Source organism: Motacilla alba, chromosome 9 (genome assembly GCF_015832195.1).
Source record: "Motacilla alba alba isolate MOTALB_02 chromosome 9, Motacilla_alba_V1.0_pri, whole genome shotgun sequence".
In the NCBI taxonomy this organism is placed as follows: domain Eukaryota; kingdom Metazoa; phylum Chordata; class Aves; order Passeriformes; family Motacillidae; genus Motacilla; species Motacilla alba.
The window spans coordinates 9,844,736-9,867,822 of NC_052024.1; the positions used below are offsets into that span (position 1 = coordinate 9,844,736).

General features: G+C 42.3%; 1 protein-coding gene across 10 annotated transcripts; it reads left to right on the forward strand.

The window, feature by feature from the left end:
• Positions 1–531: 531 nt before the first annotated feature.
• On the forward strand, positions 532–22,574 carry MFF (mitochondrial fission factor). Of its 10 annotated transcripts, XM_038145720.1 has the most exons (10): positions 532–673; positions 4,974–5,191; positions 6,047–6,219; positions 7,211–7,299; positions 10,726–10,800; positions 13,628–13,786; positions 16,125–16,142; positions 19,307–19,369; positions 21,469–21,553; positions 21,903–22,574. In XM_038145720.1, exons 2-10 carry the CDS (start codon positions 4,975–4,977, stop codon positions 22,032–22,034), a joined length of 1,011 nt encoding a protein of 336 aa, XP_038001648.1. In that variant the 5' UTR covers positions 532–673; position 4,974; the 3' UTR covers positions 22,035–22,574. The 10 variants fall into 10 exon arrangements, with proteins under 10 accessions (XP_038001648.1, XP_038001652.1, XP_038001649.1 ...); XM_038145721.1 differs by lacking the exon at positions 16,125–16,142 and having other exon boundaries at positions 533–673; XM_038145723.1 differs by lacking the exon at positions 10,726–10,800 and having other exon boundaries at positions 533–673.
• The last annotated feature ends 513 nt before the right edge of the window (positions 22,575–23,087 follow it).

The window sequence follows — 23,087 nt, forward strand, 5'->3', positions numbered from 1 at the left end:
GCCATGATCAGTTTCAGGAAGGCTCAGCTAATGGTGCCCTCGGAAGGTTTCAGACGGGCAGAGCGGGCGTGCGCGCTGGGTGTCAGCGGGGCACGGAAGGGACGGCTGTCACCCGCGTTTGGTGACAATGGCTGCGGCGATGGCTGTGGGCCGGGCAGGGCCCCGGGAGCTCAGAGCCGGCCACAGGAGCTGCCCTGGAGCAGCGCTCGGGGCCCGGCGCCCTGCAGCCCCCCGGTTCCTGCCCGTGCCAGAGCTCAGCACACGCCGGCCACGCACAGGGCACACGGCCCCGCTCCATGTGTGGGCACAGAGCGGCTCTCCCGCCGCAGGCAGGGCAGCCCGGGCACGGCAGGGCTGCGCCATGCCGCTCCCATCGCGCCGTTCCGGGGCCGCGCCGCGGGTCACCTTGCCGGCCGCCCCAACGCGCCTGCGCGGCGCGCGCCTGCCCTCAGTAAAGATGGCTGCCCCCGCCTCTCTCACACGTGAGGCACGGGCGACAGCCGCTTCCGCCCGCCACCGGTCACGTGACACACGGCCCTTACGGAAGCCCGATGGGGACACGCAAGCCGCGTTTGGCGGCTGACGCGCGGAGCGCGGTGCGGTGCCGCGGTGCCTGACGCGCTCCCGGCCGGGCCGGGCTGGCAGCGCTCCCCGGCCTCCTTCCGCCGCACGGGTGAGTACGGACCGCCGGGGCCTGGCGGCAGCGGCCCCAGTTCCGCTCGGAGGGCTCGGCCTGCCCGCGGGGCCGCGGCCGGCCCTTGGCCGCGCTCGCAGCCGGAGCCCCTTCAGCCCGCGTGTCCCCCGCTCCCCGCGGCCGCGGGTCCGCTCAGCCCCGGCCCCCTCAGGGCCCGTCCCGCCTGCCAGCCCCGGCTCCGGGCTCCCAGCACCTCCCCCGCCCCGCCCCGGCCCCTCGGGCTGTGCCCCGCGGCCCGGCCCGGCGCCGGGGTCGCGGCCGGGTCGCCGGGGAGCGTTCGGTAGCGGGACAGGCGCCTGTGCCGGGGCTCCGCCCGCCCGGGCACACCCGAGCGCGAAGCGCCGAGGCCGCGAGTCCCCCAATGCCCCCGGACGTTATCGGCTGAGCCGCCGTGACCACCCCCATCAAGGCAAGGCAGCACCTACACCCCCTCAATTTCCGAATGCTTTTAATGCCGCCGCAGCGCCGTGAATGGGTGTTCCAGAAAAATGGTTGTCAGAGTGACGTTTCTGTTCTAACGTTCCCCAGTATTTTTTTTTCTTATTAAAAAAAAAAAAAAGTATTTTGTGTTAAAGCATTCTGCTGGAGTAAAACAAACTTGAAAGTTGAAAGAACGCAGCCTTTGGTGGTTTGTGATCATATAGCCTTGCTCGTGTGCCATAGGTACATTTTGTGACTGTCACCCCAGTGCTAAGGCGAGGGACCAGGGTATTGCTGAAGTTCAGCACCTGTAACTGCGCTCTGCAGAGCAGCTCTCAGCGGACAGCCTGTGCCTGGGGCTCCTCTCCCTCACATTGTTCCCTTCGTGCTTTGTAGTTCACGAACTCTCTGATCTGTACTCAGTTACAGGGCCCCAGAATAAGGTCTTTTGGGTCCTTAATTCGCATCCTCAACCTTACCCTGAGTCTTCCCCTTTTTCCTTGTCCAAGGATAACTGGATACATTCCAAGGGAACACTTTGTAGCTTACGTGCACATGAGCAGGGGATCTGTGAAGCAGTCACATCAGGAACAGACAGTAATGGAGCTGGAGAAGATACAGTTTGGTGTGGGTTGTAAAACCTCTGTGAGCTCAGTGCTGACAGAGCTATACTGTCACCAGAGCTCATCTTCTTGTATCTGGGGCTCCACACTGTGCAGAACATTCCCGGTTGCAGCACAGATATGGCCAGTGTCTGATTATGGCCAAAATGCTGCCAAACAGTCATCCCTCACATTTGTATGCATTGCTTCGTCCTCAGCTCTTCTGTTCTTGTTTAGGAGAGGGAGGTACTCCTGTGTCTTTCTGAACATGTAATTCACTTTCTATAACCTTTTTTATGTTTTTCTCTTGCCTTATCATCCTCTGGATTTCTCCTTCCTTTCTTTCGATCATTAAATGCTGTTGATGCTCATTTGCACATCAGCCGTTCTCTACTGTCCTGTATTTGTGATTGGATTTTTATTGTCTTATCATTCTCAGACTTCTATTATCATGCCTTTTTAAGAGGTACTTAGTTCTGTAAATATCAATTTTAAAATCCCCGGTCTCCTGATTTATTATTAATGCTTTCTGTAAAATGCTTTGTATAACAAGGACATTGCAGAAAACACAACTTTGTTTTGTTCAGAAGCTTCATTAAAATGTTTTATCTGCTGTTCTCTTGTAAAAAGGAGTAAAATTTGAAGTCACTTTGACAGCAAATCCAGTTCTTGGTGACACAAAGTAGACGAGAGAAGGAAGATATTGCAGTTTTGCATCTGTAGGGCCTTGGCAAGCGCTGCTAAACCCACACAGTGCTATTTAGTTTATAAATACTTTCTGCTGCTGTCTGGCTTTGTGTAGGTTTTGCCTTGCAGCTGGAAAGCAGTTGTTGTGCAAGCAGACTTGTGTCCAAAAGCCTCACCAAGCTGTGGTGGAAACACTGCTGCAGGGCAGGGATACTGGAGCACTAAACTTGGAGGCAGCCAGGTGTTTCCAAATGAGAGTGAAGCAGGGAAACACCTTTTGTCGCATGTGAGAATAAGTGTGCTTAAAGCTGTTGCCAGTCGATACTCTGGGTACTGTAAGTTCTTAAAGTTTGGTCTCTCTGTTGACATTATGATTTTTATTAGATTGGGAAATGCTTTACTGATCACAATGTTTAAAATGAAAAGTACCTTTGTGTTTTGTTCATGTCACTGGCTGATCAAGCAAGAGGGGCAAATCTGGCCTGTAAAATCAAAGGGCAGGGATGAAAAAACTCCATGAGAAAAGGTTAACATTTTTGAAGTGGCAGATGCTTAAGCACCTCTTGAACTGCTATAAGGTGCTTATTCCTAGTTAAATGGGTTGTTTCCCTTTCTTTCACTTGATGCAAAGAGTGATAATTGATACAGGTGGATTAAAGCGCAGCTTTAAAATACTAAATACTTGAAGTATTTCCTTTAAAACTAATTTTTTAAGTTTACATAGACCTTTTTTAAGATTACACAGTGACCTTTTAGCCTGCTCCCTGATCACCTGTTCTCCTGCTGTGCTACAGTGACACTTGGGGATTATCGAGATGCTTTATTTGATCTGTGGCAATGGGGAGCCTTGCAAATACCACTGAGGCTGGATGGACTGCTGGTGATCACAGTCAGTCTGCGTGCATCCGTGTGTTACACGATCCACGTCCTTCTCTGTGCTTCTGTCCACTGCCTGAGGGTTATTCAAGGTTTTATTGGCAAGTGTAGAAGTGTTGCTTGTGTGGGATGCTGGGAAGGGAGGGTTTGGGCTGGCTCACCTGCCTTGGGCTGCTCTGCACTGAGGCCTCTCTGCGTTCTGCACGTTCAGCTCAGCAAAATGCACACGCAGCGACAGACGTGGCCTTGCTGCCAAAAATAGTAAAGGAACGGAGTTGCAATTTTAGTGGCAAACCCTGCCTTTTTGCCAGGATGGATTACTTCATCTTGGGACCTACTCAAGCAACACCAGTCACAGATTTTGTGCTAGACTAAGCCATGCTTCACATAGGCAGGTTTGCCAGGAAAGCTACATTTACATGTTGTGTATGTGTGTGTGTATGTGTGTGTATATATATATGTCTAGAAACTTTGTTTTCCTATTCTAACCCTAAAAAACCATCATCTCAGTGTGAACTGTTGACAAGCCCCCCAGCTGTTGCCTGGATGAAGAGTTTCCCACAAGCAGTTCTTGCAGTTCGGTGTTTCATCTGGGAGCCCCTTTCCAGCCCCTCTCCAAATGCAGCTTCAGGGTGTCTCTTAACCGAGCCTTAGCCATTATCTGGGTCTGAACCATCAGCAAGGTCCACTGGCCCCTGCCCAGGTAATCACCTTCTCCCAGCTGTCTGAGGTCCCTCTCCAGCCACCCCCAGGCACAGCTCTAATATTTCTTTTCCTCTCGACCCTAAATCTAACTTCAGACTCCCAATTACCTTGGTCTTTGACACAACTCCCAGCAATTGCATTAATTAGTTTCTCACAGCCCAGTTTCTAGGGAACTCATCCAACCTGCTTCATTTGAAATTCCACCGCTTTTCTAGGACAATGTATATATAAAGTATTGGCAAATGTTTTTAAGTTTAAATAAAGTCTTGTTCTCTCTCCTCCTCATCTTGTATCAGTTCCACAAAAGTAAGATGTTAATTTATGGAAAAATATAGAAGTGAGAAGTTTAAGGAATTGCTGCACTTGGGAAGGGTTATGAATATTCTCAGTTTTCAGGCTGATTTGACAGGCTGTTGATAAGGAACTTTGTCCTTGTAAGATCTGGGTGACTGGCAGTGAGCAGGAGGCTCCTGTCCAGGCTGTGTCTTTTCTGTCTTCCCCTGCCTCAACATGCAGTTTTGTGAGACTTCAGCCATTTTCTCAACCACAAGTACACTGAATTTCTGTAAATGCAAATCAGTAGTTTAGATTTCTCACCAATCCTGAATAGATTTCCTACCAATCCTACTAATTCTTTGATGTGTTGGTTCATGTTTCTATTTCTGTCAGCCAGTGCAGGAATAGTACCTTACCTGCCGAATTTCCAGGTTGGTTTGTTTTGTTGTTTTTTTTTTTTTTAATTTGTCATGGCTCAGTTTGAGAACCCTCAATTTGAGCATTGTCTACAGTATCACTTTGTTCTTCTTGCATTGCCTGCACCTCTCAGCACTTTGTGACTACACTTCCTGTGAATTTTACTTGCGCAGTTTGCTCCTTTAAATAAGACTCCTCAGTTATTATCTCCCACTTCCCTGGTAACCTGAACAAAGCATCTCCTGTCCCTTCTGCTGGGTCCCTGTCCCTGTCTGAGTGCTGGCTTGCCTTGGCAGGATGAGCGGGGCGGCGTTCCCGTCGCCGGCTGCCGAGATGGCCGAGATGAACCGGCTGCAGTACGAGATGGAATACACCGAGGGCATCAGCCAGCGCATGAGGGTCCCCGAGAAGCTCAAGGTGGCTCCTCAAAACGCTGACCTGGACAAGGGCAGCCAGGAAGGATTTCCAAATGCTAGTGTAACTATGCAGGTTCCAGAGCGGATTGTAGTGGCAGGTATGTCTGCATCACCGTGCAGGTGAAAACTTAAATTAGTTCCCCTGATTTCTGGATGGAAAAAATATATACTGATACGTCATTTTTGAAAGAATAACCTGTAAAATGCTCTCTGGTTTTACACAGTTTAAACAGTTAAAGCTCTTTAACTTGGGAAGTTCTTTAGGGTCTGAAAATGTTTCATGAATAGTTTTGGTGTAGCTTATAATGGATTATAGCTGATGAATTAATTATGAACAGAAGATTTAATTGCTGATGTTTCATCTTACTATGCTATTTTTGGAGAAAAAAATTACTGTTTATTGATTTACACCTGATTTTTAATAATTAACTGTAAGCTAAAGTAACTGTAACAAATTTTGGGGATGGACTTTTTATTTGTCATGCAAAACGTATTTGATTTTAATCAGAGTGCTAATTTTGTTAATAATCTGTCTATTATGAGTGGGCTCTATCTTACTTTAGTATTTGTGGTCATGGGCTTTACAGTGACAGATCTAGAGCTGCTGAAGCCTGCAAAATGTGTGACATGCATATATTTTATACTTTGATGTCCCCAGTCAGAGACACTGATAGGACTGCGTCTTGAGTGCTCTCACTTGCGTAACAGTTGATGTGGTTCAGGGTTACTCAGGATCATTGTCCTCAGAGAAACTGCTCAAATAAGAGTCAATGTGGTCTTTATGAGTACTTCAACGGTAGTTTTTAACATACAAGACCTGTTAAAGAAGGTTATACTTCATCATTTGGCATAAGCAGGAGAAGTTACTGCTGTGATGTCCTTTTGAACTTTTAAGCACTGGCCTTCAGGCCTCAGAACAATTTGCTTTCTATTGACAGTTGATGTTCTTGCAGGTAATAGTGAAGACATTCCATTTTCCAGACCAGCAGACCTTGACATTCTTCAGTCTACTCCATTCAAACCACTGGCATTGAAAACTCCTCCCCGTGTTATTTCTCTTAGTGATCGACCGCTAGATTTTTTGGACCTAGAAAAACCTCCACAGCAGACACCTCAAAGTGAAGAGGCCAGTACTTATTTTGCTTTTTCCTTAGATGAGAAGCATTCTGCTAAAGAAAGTGAAATGACCAATGATTTCTCTACTGTGGTGCAGATCAACTTGGTGCTGACATATGTTGGGAAAATACAAAAATATTTTTATTAGCACTATAGTAGTTCTGTTTAGACTTTGAAGTGGCAGATGGCCCAGAATTGCCATGCTCAGCAAGCTTACTCACTACTTACAAAAATAAAGTCATAATTAGAACTACTCAAAATATTTCTAACAAAAAAGTCCTTGTGATGAAGAGAAAGTTGCAAGGTTTTGTTTGTATTTTTTTTTTTTTGATTTCTAGAGTACCAGAAAAATATAAGATTCTTGTATTGCATATAGTTATACGTTATAATGTATGGGGTTAACTTCTGGACTTCCTAGCCAGATGATATAACACCACACAGAATTAATGAGTTTTAACAAAACTCTGAAAAACCAACTTCAAATAATGGTATAACATTGGCATTCAGGTGAATAATGGCTACTGACACTTTAAAAATGGAAAATTATTTATGAAGGTTCATATTCTATAGGCTTATAAAATACAATAGAAATACATTTATTTCTGGTGGTGGGAAGTAATCCCAGAATGGGTAAGACTGGAAGGGACCACTGGCGTTGATCTAGTCCAGCCTCCCTCAGCAGGGTCATACTAGAGCCTGTTACTCAGGATTGTGTCCAGAGGGCTTTGAGTATCTCCAGAGAATATTGAAAATTCTGTTAGTTTGTAATTTTGACGTCAGGTCACACAGATGGGTAACAACAGGGTTGCAGTAAGTTTGGAGCTTGATTCTACACGTACCAGCATCACATCTGTCATCAGTTGTTTTCCTGCTAATCGCTGTGAAACCCCTGGGAATGTGCCTTTGTATCCGAGGGCAGATCTGAGTGACAGTCCTGCCGAGCACAGTGCTGTGTCCTGGAACTCTCTGGCTTTGATGTGTCCTTTGCTCCCGTGCTGCAGGTGCGCTCGGTGGGAAGGCTGAAGAGGGAGCGCTCCATGAGCGAGAACGCCACGCGGCAGAACGGGCAGCTGGCCCGCAACGACTCCATGTGAGTGCAGCCCCCTGCAGGGCCCCTGTTGCAGCTTTGGGACACCCTTCCTTCCTCCCTTACCTCTTACTTGCTTTTCCCAACTAATGTTTCGTATGTTGTGGCAAGAACATAATTTTAACTATTATAACACCAGCCTTTTTCTTCTTTTCCATGGGTTTTGTTTAGGGAGGTGACTTCTTGCAGGAGATGGGTGGAAGTGTTTGTGGCCTCACAGTTGGTTTCACCACTTATCAAGAATTGTTATTTCAGGAGATTTTTCAGTTTCTGAGTTGGTACAATATTTTTCCCTCTGAATTTTCAGGAAATGGCATTCTTTGTGCATCAAAATGTTCCCAATTCTCTCACTGTTAATATTGTAATGATTTTCATTCATTGGAGAAGAAATATTTTTATTTCCACATTAATATTAGAGTAAGTAATTTTTCTGTGGTGTCACTGTACTTCATGTATTGGAATCTGTGAGTATATACATCTTTTCTGACCAAAATGGCAAAGAGCACTTAGAATTGGAAACGTCATCTATTGTTAGTATCCAAGGCTGCAGTTCTTAGGGTGCCTTCTGAAGACATACATGTCTGTAAATTCTTATTAGGTATGATAGTCTTGGATTAATCATGGCTTATTCTGAGTGACAGCATCTCTCCACCTGGAAATAACAGGTTTTGCAATATAGCACTTAGGAGTCTTTTATGTATAAATTTTAATACAGCTGCCATAAGGAATACTTGCCTTAGAAAAGGCTTTAAATTTAAGATTTAAAAGATGGGATTCATCTGTCCCAGTGTAGACTGTATATCAATATTGCTAGATCACCATCAAAATTAATTTTCAGTGACTAGAGGGAAATAAGTCCATAGCCTACTTAGGGTCTACCTATTTTTAGTCTAAAGTAGATCAAGTGAGGTATGTCCTAGAAATGCCTGTTTTCTTCTGTTGACATCAGGGGCACTAGCAGGTACTGTGTGTACCACATATCTGTCCACCTGTTAATTTGGCTAAAATGAAATGTACTCTGGTGAATGTTCCAGACATATTATACTTCTCCTTCTCTTCCAGATATTCATGGAAATATTATTTCATATCTTCCCCTTCTTATTTGATCAGACTTTGGGTTCATGCAAGTTTACAGATTGCACGTGTCTAGGTGATCAGGTCTGCAGTCACACACATTACTGAGCTGGCAAAACTCAGATTCCCATCTTTAAGTGCCTGACCAGCTCAGTCTCTGGGTGTTCTGTCAGCCTCCTCAGTGTCCAAGTTCCCCGTGGTGTCACTTACCCAGTAACGTCCCATTGGACTGGACATACTATAATGTCACTTCAGAGTGGCTTTCTCTTGCCCATCTGGCAGTTTGTACATGGTACGTGCTGGAGTACCATGGTCTTCATGTGATGGGAGCTTCCTGTGGAAATATTTCTCCCTTTGATGCTGCCAGCTCTGCTTTGCCAGTCTTTGTTGTATTGCACTTATAAGGAAAAAACAGTTGGTAAAGAAATTCTTGCATTTTCTTGAAATGCTTTACACTTGATCCCCGTGTTAGTTTAGGCTTCCAAAAGTCACGGGCCATGCCCATGAGAAAATGCCCATCTGAGAAAAGAGTAAGATCAGCTCTGCCTGTAGTTGCTGTCAGATTTCTCTCATGTCTGGACTTCTTGAATCTGAAAATCCTAAATCTGTAAAATTCACCCGTGTTCTTTGCTGTCACTCAGTAGTTGTATATAGAATTACTGGGTTTACATGGTCTGAATGTTATTTGCTGTCACAGTATTTTAATCTTCTATCAGTCCTTCAGAGGCGTAGCAATACAATAAGCACCTGGAATCCTGTAAATTTAAAAAGCCTGTGATCAAGGAACCTATGACTGGCAGCTGGCATGACTCAGTTTATCATTTACAAAAGCCAGGAAATTATTACACACCTGGAGATTAGTTTTCCTCTCTTGATACCCACACTAGTGCTTGATAAGGTCTGTCAAATAAATCATAATTCCAATGCCAAGCACCTTCTATTGTATCTTTTTGATTGATCCAGGATCTCTTCTCTTGCTTATAAGATAAATAGCAGCTAGATGCTATTGAGCCTTCAGATCTGTGTTCTCTACTGCCCATGTAGAAGATATCCTTCTTCATTGCAGTATTCTGCACTTCTGACCTGCAGATAATCTATTTTAGTAGAACTTCATTTTTCTCTTGTCCTCCCAGGTGCCTGTTTTCTTATGACAGAGGTTATGCTGTGTCAAATGTTAGATCATCTGCTTTGAAATCACGGAGGTTCCCAGAAATGACTTCTTTTTCTGTCACAATTGCTTCTTCTGATTCAATATGATCCAAAGAAAGAAAGCACCTTGAACATGCTGTGGCACTCTGATGCTGAGTCTGACATTTCTCCCTCATCTGGGTTTTTTGTCACTCTCCAGGTGGAGAATGTGACTTTGTACCTGGCTACTCTCAGGAGAATGTTCTAGGAATTCAGATTGTAAAAACACCGTAGGCACAGTGGAACCTATGTGGTTCCCACAAATGCAGGAAAGCCAGGCCTTCTGTACTTGGTGGAAAAGTAACCTTTTGGCTCTTGTTTCCTCACAGTTTAAGCCCTCAGGACATACAGTGTAAACTGCAAAAAAATTACAACTTTCATGTAAATCTATTCTTTGCACTACAGAAAATGTAATTGTGCAGCTGTTGCCTCATTTATATCACCTTGAAATTCCTTTACCATCTGGAAATACTAATTTTCCAGTTAATTACAAGAATACAAGAAACTAGCTGCTCCTAAAGTTCTTATATCCAGTGTTGTTGGCTGAAAAAATAGTTTACTTCTGCACTCACAAATGCTGTGGTGCTCTACCTTGACAAACATCAGCTCTTTGTTTTTGTGCTTGGTTTGATTCACATCTTCAGATAGAAAAGGAAGTCCACATGGGTTGCTCGGATGCTGTGATGAAGATTGAAGAGGTGCTTGGAGCACTGCCTTTTAAAACCTTTGTTTTCAAAATATGACTGCAGTTCTCAAGTTTTAGTCTAGGACACTGTTGTCCTCCTTGGACAAAATATTCAGATGTGCTGTGTGAAATTCCAAGGCTTGACTTAAAAAGTGACAAAACCAAACATTCTGGAATAGATGGTGCAAGTGAGAGATGGCTGGGCCCCCTGTCACAGTGTTCTTGACATGCACAAATAGTGGTTTCTCTTCCATTGTCTTTCTCTTCTTGTCATCCAGTTGCATGCAGAGACAGTTCTGAGCATTCTTTTGGCAGCTGGGCTTCGTTAAAGTCAGTAATTCTCTAATGCTCTTAGAAATCCTGGGACTAACAAGTACCTGCTGGTCCAATAACTGTCCATGTAGCAATAATGACGACTCTCTAAATTACAATCCCTCTTTTTCTAAGGATGCTTACTTAAGAGATTACAATTATTATTCAAGGTGGCACAGATCAGATACTGTCCCAAGAAATAAAATGCCACGGTTCCAGTCACCTCTTTCGACTAAGGATTGCACGTAAGCCTGAACCTTCCCTCGTGTATGAAAAGCAAGAGTGTGTATAATTCTGTAGCTCTCTGCGCTACTAATATTCTGACTAAGTACCTGTAGCTTAGAATATAAAATCTGAAACAGCTACACTGAATGTGTGGTTTCTAATTTTGCTTCAGGGTTTCTCAAACTTGGCCAAATTGTTTCCCTCTGTAAAGAGCACAGGGAAAAACACCTGACAGCCAATAAAAGGGAAAATTAAATTTCAAAATAGCTTTAATTTGTTTGACACTCTGTTCTTTGGCTAGTTTTGTATAGCTAGAGAAACAAAGCTTTTTGTTGGTCATTGCCAGCCAATGCTGACTGCAAGGATTCCACTTCTCTGCTGGAAATCACCAAACCACCAAGACTGCATGGAAAAGTGGGCAGTACTTAATTTTCTTTTTGCTCCAGCCTTTTCCTTAGAATAACACATCTTTCTAGAGAGTTCAATTTCACAGTTTGAGAAATTCTGTTCTTGCGAGTCATGGAGGAAAAGGTGAGGGTGTGCACGTCTGTCTATGTGTTTGAATTTAAAATAACCTTGATTAGTTAAATCTGTTTACCTCTGATTTAATACGACCAGAACTGCAAGTCAGGGAAATACCTGAAATAAAGCCTATGTACACCACAAATGCTTTGAGAAGGTTTAGGGTAGATTGCTGCTAAGCTGAAAACTGCATATAGCAAAATGCTACTGTACTCTTTCATAGTAATGTCTGTAATTTCATCCTGTCTGTTTTGGTTCCAAGCTCTGGAATTGACTGGTGTCTGTAACCAGGGAGGTTACAGTGGCTGGAGCTCTATATAAGAATTCTTTTCAGAGATGAGAAACAAAATTTTACCTGCAACTAGGACCATTTCACTGGAAATGGAGGAAGGAAGGGGGGATAGCCACAATGTCTAATGATAAGTGCTCATACTACATATTAGTGAATTTCCTTATGGCAGTGATTTTTTTCTTTTATGTTATCTGGCCTGATTTGTATCAGGTAATTGCTTCATAATATTTCTTCTCCATGGTCTCTCACATAGTCCAAAGGACTGCCAGATGCTTACAGTTCAGCAATTTCAAATCCTGAAACAGCAAAATAGAAGAAAAATTTTGCTTCTTTCTCCACCCCCCAGTCATGGCCTTTGTGTCCTTCATGGAATTATTCTTGTTTTTTGATTTTTTCCTTATTATATAACTTTGAATTTCATCAGCACATGTAACTTAATTCTAGAGAATTCTGTACAGTTTTAGTTAGAACGGGTATTTTTGTTTTGCTTTTTAATTTTTTAGAATCTTTTTAGGATATGCAGAAATCTTTGTATGCAGATATCATTACTGTAGTGTATGGTAATACCATTCTGGACAACAGGAATTCCACAATGTTTTCTCTATTGCAATATGTTTAAATACTATTTGCTACCTTTTTTTTATTAAGTTGTCTTTCACCCTAATGTGCTCATCTCTGAAGTGATGTACAGGAGAAAATAGTTTTAATGTAAAATATACTGTGATTTCAAGCCTTAACTCTTCCTTCATTTGCCTCAGTCCAGCAAATCCACAAGGAGTAAAAATTCTGGTAAATTCATTTTAGTGGCAATATTTTGAACTTGCCCCTGCTGCTTGATATTTTTCTGCTGAATATTAGCATTTTTAGTGCAATTCCAGAGTAAAATGTGTGGGTGTGACCACTATTATTGATTACAAAATCAATTCATCATAAATATACAAGAAAGGTGGATTCTACAAGTGTGGGAGAACAGTAAGAGCTGTAAGGAAGCAACCAGATATTTATTGAAATGTGGCAGCCTGGAAAGAAACCTGCCCTTGAGGTAACAATGACCAGTATCAGCCAAGCCCCAGTTGCTGCAGTCTGTGGATGTCCTTTGAAGCCCAGGATGGCTGAGCTCTGCTGTGGGAGAGATGACATTTGTGTAACATTCTTTGATTCAATCTGTTCAGTAGAATTTCTGTCCTACTCACTTTTGTGATCTTGCTGCCAGCGACATGCAGAGCAGCTCTGTTCAAAGTAAGAGTAGCCACAGCATTCTGACCCAGCTAGAGATTAGCCAAATATCAGACCAACTTCCAAGTACTCAGCATTAATGTTTTATTAAAATGCCATGGTCAAAAAGATTGAAATTTTAAATCCAAAGGTGTTGTAGCAAAGCACAAGTGGCAAGGAAATGTATTGAATTATGGGTGCTAATCTCAGAATAAAAACTAACCCAAGATGTAAAGGGTACAGTGGCTTGCACTTGGTTTGCAAGTGTGCTAATATTTACATTAAGTTAACACTAATTAATTCCTACTAAAAAAGCATCTCACCTCTAATGAAGTTTCCAGATTAAAAAAAAAAACTTCTTGCTGTGTGCAGGAGAAGTGAATAAAGTCACTTTGAATGTGTGAGATTCTCCTTATTGAAAAAGGCTTGTGTTTTGAAAAGAGACGATGTGTAGGATTTTCTTAAAATGCCAGTGCTTGTAAAAACACTTTTCTCATTGATGTCAAGTGAGGACTTGAACACTGACTTCAACAGGTACAGATTTAGCCGTACAAGGACTTTCTAGGACTAACTTGTATAACAGATCAAAACTGTGTCCTTATGACTACCTGTGTGTGTTTCTGATGAACATTTGTCAATGCAGCTCATAATCCCCACACTACTCGACTTTGGGAGTGTTACCTTACAGTGGTGGGAGAAGGGTAAACCCAAAGCAAGCAATAAGCATTTTGGAATGGGGTCTATCTGAAAAGCTTTTTTTTTCATTTAAAATCTGACTGTAGTGTTTCTCTCTTCATTTATTATGCTTGTACAAACAGTGTGACCCCATCACTGCAACAGGCTCGTGTCTGTCCTCCCAATATGTTCCCTGAAGATGGAATTAATCTTTACTCTGCTCGTGGCATTTTGTCGTTTATCCAGTCTTCCACTCGTAGGGCTTACCAGCAGGTCTTGGATGTGCTGGATGAAAACCGCAGGTGATTGGTTGTCCCTGGTTCTGCCAGCTTCTGCTGCTTTGTTTTTCTTTTCTCCTTTTTAGTGGAGTTTGGTTTCTGTTTACACAACAATGAGATGAAATTATTTGCTTTTGCTTTCCTTTGCTTTCACTATTCATAAGCAATTTAAATGTCCAAAATTCACATTTCAAAATGCTTCTGTTTCAAATATAGGATTGTTTTGGTTTCCTTCCAAATAAAAATCTTTATAGGAAGGCTTAGCCTGTGGCTGCAAGGGGTTTTGCTGGTCTGAGATTATCAGTGTATTCTGCAATTAATACTTGGCCCTGAGCCTGCAAATTTATAAGCCTTGTCTTCTGGTTTGCTGTTGGTGAGCAGTGGTGCAAATCAATAAGATTGGGTTGATGATGTCATGAAGCAATAAAAATGTGCAGAAACAGGGTAGAATATTAAAAGGCATTGTAGACTGCTTTGATAATGTGTCAAAACTTGAAACTGTTGTGGTTTATATTGGGAATAGTTCTCTCTGGTAGCCACGTGACTGATGGTGGCCACCCTGGATGCTGAGAGCAGGAGAGGCAGGGGACACTGGGAAGTTGGTTGCTCCTCTGATTATTGCTGTCTCTGATTTTATGGATAACCTGACACTTGGAGAGTCATGAGCCAGAACAAGCCTCATGGCAATCCCTGTGTAGTTATTTCCATTTTCTTCAGTGGAGTTTTGCTCACTTGGTGTATCCTTGGACTGTCTGGATTTGGGATTTGGAAGTGTTCCAAGAACAGCATGTTTAATACTATAGAAACATTCCAAAAGACTAACAATGGCAATAGTCATTTACTCAAAGCAATTTTCAGGTTAGTTGTGTGCCAGCACAGAAGTTCAGGTAACAATTGCACACCGTCTCCAGTGTAGAGCTAGCTCAGACCCCCAGGGCTTGCCAGGAGGTTGAATTAGTGGAAATAATTGGTAAGAACACTGGGAGGAAATGCTCATTTCTCCTGCAGCCCTTCAGTGTGGCCTGTGCTAGCAAGTTCTTTGAAATTTGCCATGTGCCTCTGCTATCTTATCTTAGCAGCACACTTACTATGTGTAGTGAGAAGTTTATTTGCTTTCTGGTTGTTTTGGTAATGAAATGTGACTATCAAGCCAATCTTACTGTGAATGTCTGTGTGTTTGCAGTCACTTTCCAAACTGGCACCTCCTGTAGCTCACCATGTTTGCTGACCTGACAGTATATAAATGCCCATATTAACATTCCTGAGTTGTAAAGAACTCCAGTATTTTTGGCCTTTGTGTTCTTAAACTGGGACTCAGAAAAACAAACAAAGTCAGCTGCACAGAGTCCCTTGAAATACTTCGGGTTGGGTGCTTAACTAATGAATTATTTAATCCTGTGAAATGCCAGGCTGTAGCTGTTAAAATTTTGATGCCTATCTAGCAACAGTTGAGCATCAATACTTTTTTCCTTATAAATATTAAAATTATACAATTATAAATTTGTTTTGCCAAATTAAAGCTCCCAGATAAGAAGAAATTACTGTCTATGAACAGTAACATTTAAGGATCTTGTGGCAAGAGTCCTTGTTAAAATATAGATTGGAACTGTAGCCCTTTTCACAGTCTGCTGTGAAGCTAACAGGTTTTATTCCTGGCTTCTCTTATGCATGTTCTTGCTTGTGTTTTCTTGGATTCTGGAAAACAAATCCATATACATACACTTTCAACTTAGTTCAATTATCAGAAATATTCTAGGACTCTGAATTCTTCAAAAGCTGCTTTACTCATCCTGGTTTGAGTTAATTTTTGAGGTGTTCTTACTGACCTTCCTAGAAGGAATGGGAAACCTGTTTCTAGTCACCTATGAATAAATAGGTGCTAAAACAATGAACTTTTCAATAAGGTGAAAGTGTATTCTTTGTGGCTGGGTGTTTAGACACCCACCATTACAGCTGGCGTGGGAATGTGAAATTTGGATGATCCACTTGCATGGTTGCAAAATATTACTCATTTTAAATTGCTCTAAACCTGCACTCTGTTCTTTTGCTCTGTGTAATGTGTTTTCTTTCTCAAAGCCTTACCTATTTTAACATTTTATGCTTAATACTTGAAGAGATCTTTTAAAACTAACAAGATCTGTCTGTGTGTTACTCACTAGAAATATTTTTAACTTGTTTTATAGCTTGTCTTTTTTTCCCCCCCCCAAACATTTTCCAATCTACTAAAACTGCTAACGGTAGGTGCTGATGGTACTGCTGCAGATAATGAGTTATGCCTAGCTCAGCCAGCACTGCTCACATAAAGGATTATTTAAATGAGCAACAATTTAATGATCACTGTTTACTCTTGCATTTCCTTCAGCTTGGACAAGGACAATAGGTCAGTTTTGGTTTCTAGTTCTAACCATGTTTCTGTTTCAATTTCTGTGGAATGACTATAGGGCCTACCCCTAGTGTCCTTTAAAGACTGATCTTTTATGCTCTAGGCAGCAGAAGAAAATCTGAAAACAAACCAGCCAAACAAACAAGCCCCCAGAAAACGCCATGCATTTAAGGAGATTTTAGTGATGTCTTAAATGCAGGAAAAAGAGACTATTTCATATCTGCACAGACTTGTTTTGAAATCTGTACTTTATCTAAACTGACTCATCTCTTGAGTCAGTACATTTTACTTAGGAGGAAAGAGTATGGCAATTTATAATTTCTTTTCTTTAGGATAGCCCTTTTTTTAAAAAAACACTGTCCTTTTTAAACGCCAAACTTCACCCACATAGTCATATCCTGAGATTTTATAAGATCATTTTTTATATTGAGAAAGTTAATTATATTTTTCATTGTAGAAATAGAATGGGAAGTGAGTTATCAAGGAGGGCTGCACTTGACTCTGGCTTAGGGGTAATGATGGTTCAGAAGGAAATGAGATGGGTGTGCAGGTGTGAGGGAGGCTGGGAAGGGCAGCAGCTTTGCTGTGCTGCAGGAACTGCTGGCAGCACTGAGACAGGCAAGGGCAGCAGCTGGAGCCAGCCAGTCCTGTTTGTACCTCAGGAGCTCACCCTGCTCATGTCTGGAGCACATCCCCTTGTCCTACTGCCCGTTCTTAGGGCCTTGCTGACACTTGCAGAGGTGCTTCAAAGGACAGCCAGAGCTGAACACAGCTGCTGCCTCTGCTGAGCAAGGAGTATGTGCTGACCCCAGTCCCTGTTCACAGGCACAGGAGTGATGGAAACTGGACCCAGGTTCTTGAATTGTCCCCCCCTTGTTGTTTTCCTCCCAGACCATGTGTTTAGGGTTGAATCCTCACTGTGGAAGCAGCAGGAGACAGACCAGGTTCAGTTGCTCCTTGCCTGACTGCCTGTTTTCACACTGGTGTTAAATTGTATTCCTGAGCATTCCCTTCAAGTTTGAGGTTGCTCCTGTGTTTGCAGGGAGTACACATGACCATGGTGTTATGGCTTCTTCTGATCATGCACTAATGTTTAGGATGGAATTGACAGAAGTAGCCAGAAAATTCAAAGTTCTAATGTACACTTATTTTTTAAAAGAAGGCATGTGTTTAATGTCATGCCTATATTATACTTGTACATTCTGTATTTACCAAAAAACTTACTACTAATTTTGGGCTAAAGTTCTCAGTTATGAGGCCACTGTGATCAATGTAATCAATTCTCTGTTGATATAAAAAAAGCAAGCAAGTAAAAGAGATAGGGCAATATTGTGGTATTCCTTTTGGGTCCATCTGTAATGAAATAAAAACTGAACTATAAAGAAGAAATCTCTTGCAGCATCTTAACAGCCTGGCTGTGTTGGGAAGTAGGATCAAAGAGTTTAGTGTGAGTTCCTGACTTGCACAGATCTCAGAGTGCTCTGGGTTTGTGCCTTGCTGTAGCCCTCAGCTGTCTCCAAGACTGTGGCTTTCCTTGGGAAGGGTAGTTGTGAATTAGGATTGATAAATTCTACAACAGCTGTAAAACTTAGTTTACCAAAAGATAGCACAGAGGCTGAATTTAGAGAGCACTTGAGACTGTTGTTCTCATTACACAGAATCCAAATGTTGTCCTGTGTCAGATGGTGTGGGCAGTGCCTGCTGGGCACTGGCACTGGCACTCACATATCTGCCAGTCAGTTACAGGTGGCTGAAGTGCTCAGAGAAATTCTGTGACCTTCTCCATAGCTGCTGTTTGCTCAATTTCTTACACTGTCTCAAAGCAATTAGTTGTGGCATCTATCAGAGGAGATTTTAGACCAGCTGAATTATTTCTCTGGTTAGGAAGAGCTTTTCTTTTTTTTTTTTTTTTTTTTTGATAACTTTCTGCAAGACCTGGTGCTCTTATTTAGGTAAGAGCATTCATATACTGCATGCATTGGAAACAGGGCTTTCTGTTTTGTAAAAAAAATCATGCTGGCCTAAGTGCTAGAAAGGAGAACATTGTGGTGTGCACTTATGGTGCTAACTAGACTAGGACTATGGTCCCAATAAATAGTTAATCAGGTTTTTGCCAAGGCTCCTAGATCCTCATCTTCTGAGGTGAAGCTGGTGGCTGTGATATTTTTGCGTGGTTCTGGCTGGTCTCAATTCTCCCAGCCACCTTGGCACCAAAGCTCTGCCTCCTACATGGACCTGCTGTAAAGATTTTCATACCTAGATTGTCTTCAGTTTTATAGCCTGCAGTATATGTGGGTTAAATGCATGGTACAAGCATCTCCAGTTGGCATTGGGAAAATGAAAGAGATTGAGAAGAGATTTCAGGCTCCTGCAGAGTTTGTTGCACACCCCTGACGTGGAACCCTAATGCCTCATTACCAGAGGCACTGGAAACACGTAGTGCCAGCTTGCCAGAGGGTACTGCAGTACAGTGGTGAAACATGTATATTAGAAAGTTGCAGCAGTTAAAAAGGCTCTACCTTTTCTTCCTCCCTGCCCAGAAAGAAAAGGGAAAAGAGCAACACTTGTAAGGATGTTCAAGAGATGTGCTTGAAGCCTGTAGTCACTTCCTGGAGAGATCTCCCTCTCTTCAGGTTATACATAGCCCTTAGGCTGCCAGCCCAGGTTTTCTGAATTACATCTAGCATAGATGAATACAGGAAAGACAAATCTCCCCTTTTCCTGCAGGGAGCAGAGGATGATTAAAAGGGCTTTTATAAGTATGTGTAGTTCATTTATTGATTTCCTGTTATTGTTGGGTGAGGTTTTAAATTTGGGGGGTAATTTTTTTTTTTGAACCTGAAGTTCCCCATGTTTATTTTATAAGGCTAAATTTCTATTCCACTAGTTTGTCTTCTGTAAATGAAGCTTCTCCAAATCTGCTTCGTCAAAAATTTGCTTACATGTCTTAGCTGCAAAAACATTCAGTGTTGATTAAATTTCAATCAGAGAAATATGAAAGTGCAATTTACAACAAAATAAATTATAGAAGTTATATTGAAACGTAGAGTATATCTGGAAGTATTTTGATGTTCCTTTGATCTTTGTGTTTTACCTCTTATCTCTTGTTTGTCATTTCCTGTTTCTGTCTTGTGCTTTCAATCTACAAAATCCTGCTGTAGGCCAATGTTACGTGGTGGGTCAGCTGCTACCACTTCCTCTAACCCTCATCATGACAACACCAGGTAAAGAGCATTTTTTTGTTAGTCATGATCCACTAATTCTAAAATTCAGATTTCTCTTTCCCTCTTCCCAGCAATGTTATTTTAAAACACAGTGCTCATTTTTATGATGCCTCTCAACTCTTGAGGTATTTCAGGCCTTTATTCCTTCCCCATCCAAGTCACCTGCCCAGATCTCAGTTGTCTGGTAGATGCAATGTGCTGCAGGACTCTGCCTCAGATTAATGCCTGAGGGGAGGCTCTTACATTACATGAGCTGTATAGTTCAAGTATTTGCTATTTAATAGGGAGCTTACTAGAAAATTTTGCCTTACCTCACCTAATTTGGAGGTGCTCTCAGCCTGTGATTGTTGGTTGTAGCTGGAGGCCTTTTCACTGCCTTTGTATTGGCAGATTGACATCATTTCAGTGGAACTGGGTGAGAGATTGACGCATAATCCCATGGTCAGGATGATGGGGGAAAAATAGTCCTTTCACATCCATTTTTCTCCTTTGCCTTTTAGACTTCAGTGTTTTCATGGAGGTGGAGGTTAGATTTGTGAGTAAGTAGAAACTGCATTCAAACAGATGATTCTTCTCTAACTCAGGAGTTCAGTTTCTGAAATGGTCTAAGAGATATCTCAGGGGGTTTTTGCTGGTAACCCTCTTGATTTGATGTGAGCTGGGAGGGAGGCGTGTGCATCTCACTGAAGTGCTGACCCCCCCTGCCTTTCCCAGGAGAGAGTGAGGGACAGCTGTGCTGTAGATCTGGTGGAATTTTCTAGTTTTTTTACCATGTACTAACAACAAAAAAATAGCTACAAAAAGATCCTCATCAGAAATCTCTTTGGTTTTCAGAGGACCTGTAGAGTAAGGAAAGCCTGGTTTTTATTTTTTATCTTTTTTTGCAAAGCTGAAGGATCTCACTGTTATTGAAGTCCACACTAGGGCAAATCTCAGGTAGAAATAGCAGGTCTTAATTAGAAACAAAGTATTGATGGGCAGTGATACGTGGAAACCTGACAATTTATTGGGAGAAGAGAGACTGCTTGAGCTGAGGGCATTCCAGAGAAGTTTCAGGAAAGTGATGGGAGAACCTGCAGTGCAAAAGTAGTTTCTGCACTTAAGGGCGTTCTGCAAACTCCAGGAATTCTACTCCTATTCTTGTTAGTTCAAGATTACCTGTTATTAAATGCTTAATATTCTTTTAGGTGTATTTGTTGGCAATTCGGTAGCCTTGACATTATTTTGCTCCATTTAAGCTGTCTGCAGCAGTTGTCCACAGGTCCTCATGAGAATGGAAGTCAGGGGGAGCTGATACTGGAAACCAAGGTTTTAAGACACAAAGTGAGAAGCTCAGGAGTAGGTGGAGGATCAGGAACTGCTTTACCTGTTTAGTTGTTGGAAATGAATCTGGTTAAGAGCTAGCACTTGTATGATCAAAATACAAACTTGTATAGATTTTCTGCCACTTTTGAACTGATAATAAATGTTCTTTATTTATTTAACTTGCCCTGGAGTTGGAATAATGCTCTTTCTGAATTGCTGCATTAAGAAAAATGAGAGTGCTCTGGGAACAAACTCTCTAATGCACACAAAGTTCAGTAAGCCTTGAGTGACTCTGCACTGGGCTTTATTTGCCAGATTCTCTGCCTAAAATACAGAGATTGATGTGACTGAGGTTCTTAATTTCAGTAAGTGTCCCCTTTGGACATTGAAATAGGTACTGAGCATAAGACACTTTGCAAGTCTCTGGTTATTTCTGCTCTGACCAGGTCTCTTGCAACTTTGGCACATCAGGTCAGGCAGTGTTCAGGTTTCATGAATCAGTTAACTGGAAATGGTCTTTTGAGGAACTGTGTGTCAGAAGGAAGTTTGTCTGTGTGGAGAATTTTAAGAGAGCAATTAACCCGAACTTAGTCAAGCACTTACCCACTTCATGTCTGTTTGTTCTTTACTCAGTTAGGAGCCTATTGAAATGCAACTCTGTAACAGCTGCAAAAAATATATATAATTCTTGTCTCCATCACCATCAAAATATACATCTGCTAGAATGTTGATCAAATATGATACTTGCTGATGTGCATGGCTGACCCAGCTGAGCCCTCTCCTTCATTTGCTAGATACAGTCTCTCCAGCTTCGAAACGACGCTCGAGGGAACACCAGATGACATGACAGTCGTAGATGCTGCCTCCTTAAGAAGACAGGTATGTAAAACACGGCAGTTGACAACATTAGGACAAAGCTGTAGTGGTAAAATGGGGGAGGAGGTTTTCTCTGTGACTACAAAGGTACCCCCAACAGGCAAGGCAAGGGCTCCTCTCTGTGCCCCACATACCGTGTCTTGTTCTGGGAGTCTGCAGAATCTGACTCCGTTTCTGTTCCTAAATAATAGGGACTGCAGGATCTGATCACTACTGATTGAAGACAGAAGGTCAAATTATCAGCTGTTTAACATCCATCTGTTTGAGATACTAATTTTACATAGCTATTTGGAAGCTTCTAGAAAGTGTGGCAACTTGTAATGAAATATTAAAAGCCTTTATTTGTTTTTAGATAATCAAACTTAATCGCCGTCTCCAGCTCCTGGAAGAAGAGAACAAAGAGCGTGCTAAGAGGGAAATGATCATGTATTCCATTACTGTAGCTTTCTGGCTACTCAATAGCTGGCTTTGGTTTCGGCGCTAGACACAGCTCTCAGAAAGATTTACTAGTCGAAAACACAAACAATTTGCAAAATTCCTTGTTTGTTTCTGATTGTATGCTGTTTTATAATGAATACACTGGAAACTTCCACCACAGATAAAGGCTCTAGAATTGCAGTGTTAAAGGGACACCTTGTTCATTTATAACGTATTTAATAGATTTGCATTGCAAATGCTGCAGTATCCTCCTTTGCATGCTTCTGTGTAAACATGGACCAGCCCATGGGGAGTCTGCTTCATGCAATGTGAGTGGTCTCCAGGATTAACCACTGGAGGTTTTGTTGTGGAGAGAAGCGAACAAATGGAATGGGTTTGGAAAAAAAAAGAACAAAAAACAAAGGAATACAAAGTCATTTTTATTGTTCTGTTGTTAGATGCAATTAAACAATTGCACTAGTTTTCCTTTAGTCCAAGTAGTTTGAGGTGTGCCATAATCAAGGAGTGTGTCCTGTTTCATGAGTATGTTCCTTGTTTAAGTATATGTTCAGGTTGAATAATAAAACGAATTCTTTGCTAACATGCAGATTGTCCAGAAGTGTGTAATATGTTTTTGGGGGTTTTTTTTAGGTTTAATTTTGCAGATGTTTTTCTATAAATTACATTTTTAACAAGTTAGTCTGTGAGTGATCAAAATATTATGGAATACAAGACTTTGATGTAGTATCTTTAATAAAACTCTCTCAAAAAAAGCCCAACCCCAAACCATTGTTTAATATCATTTGAAGAGAATTTATTTGAGAATTTATGTAACCGATTAGTCTTTGATGTCAGTAGTTAGCTCCAAAGCAGCAGGTGGGCATGTGGCAGCGCAGTGCAGGCTGCCACCCCCTGCGGGTTGTGGCGCTGGCGTCAGGCTGTGTGCTGGGGCTGGGGGGCCAGCCTGGGGTGCCCTGATCCCGGGGTCAGTTCAAACAACCCCTGCTCAGCCTCGGCCTTGTTTGGTGGATACTGTCACAGGGGTGCTGGGGGAGCTCCCTGCAGGCTGGTGGCTTCATGGCCCTGGCACAGCGGCAGCTCCTTCTCCGGGGAGGACAGA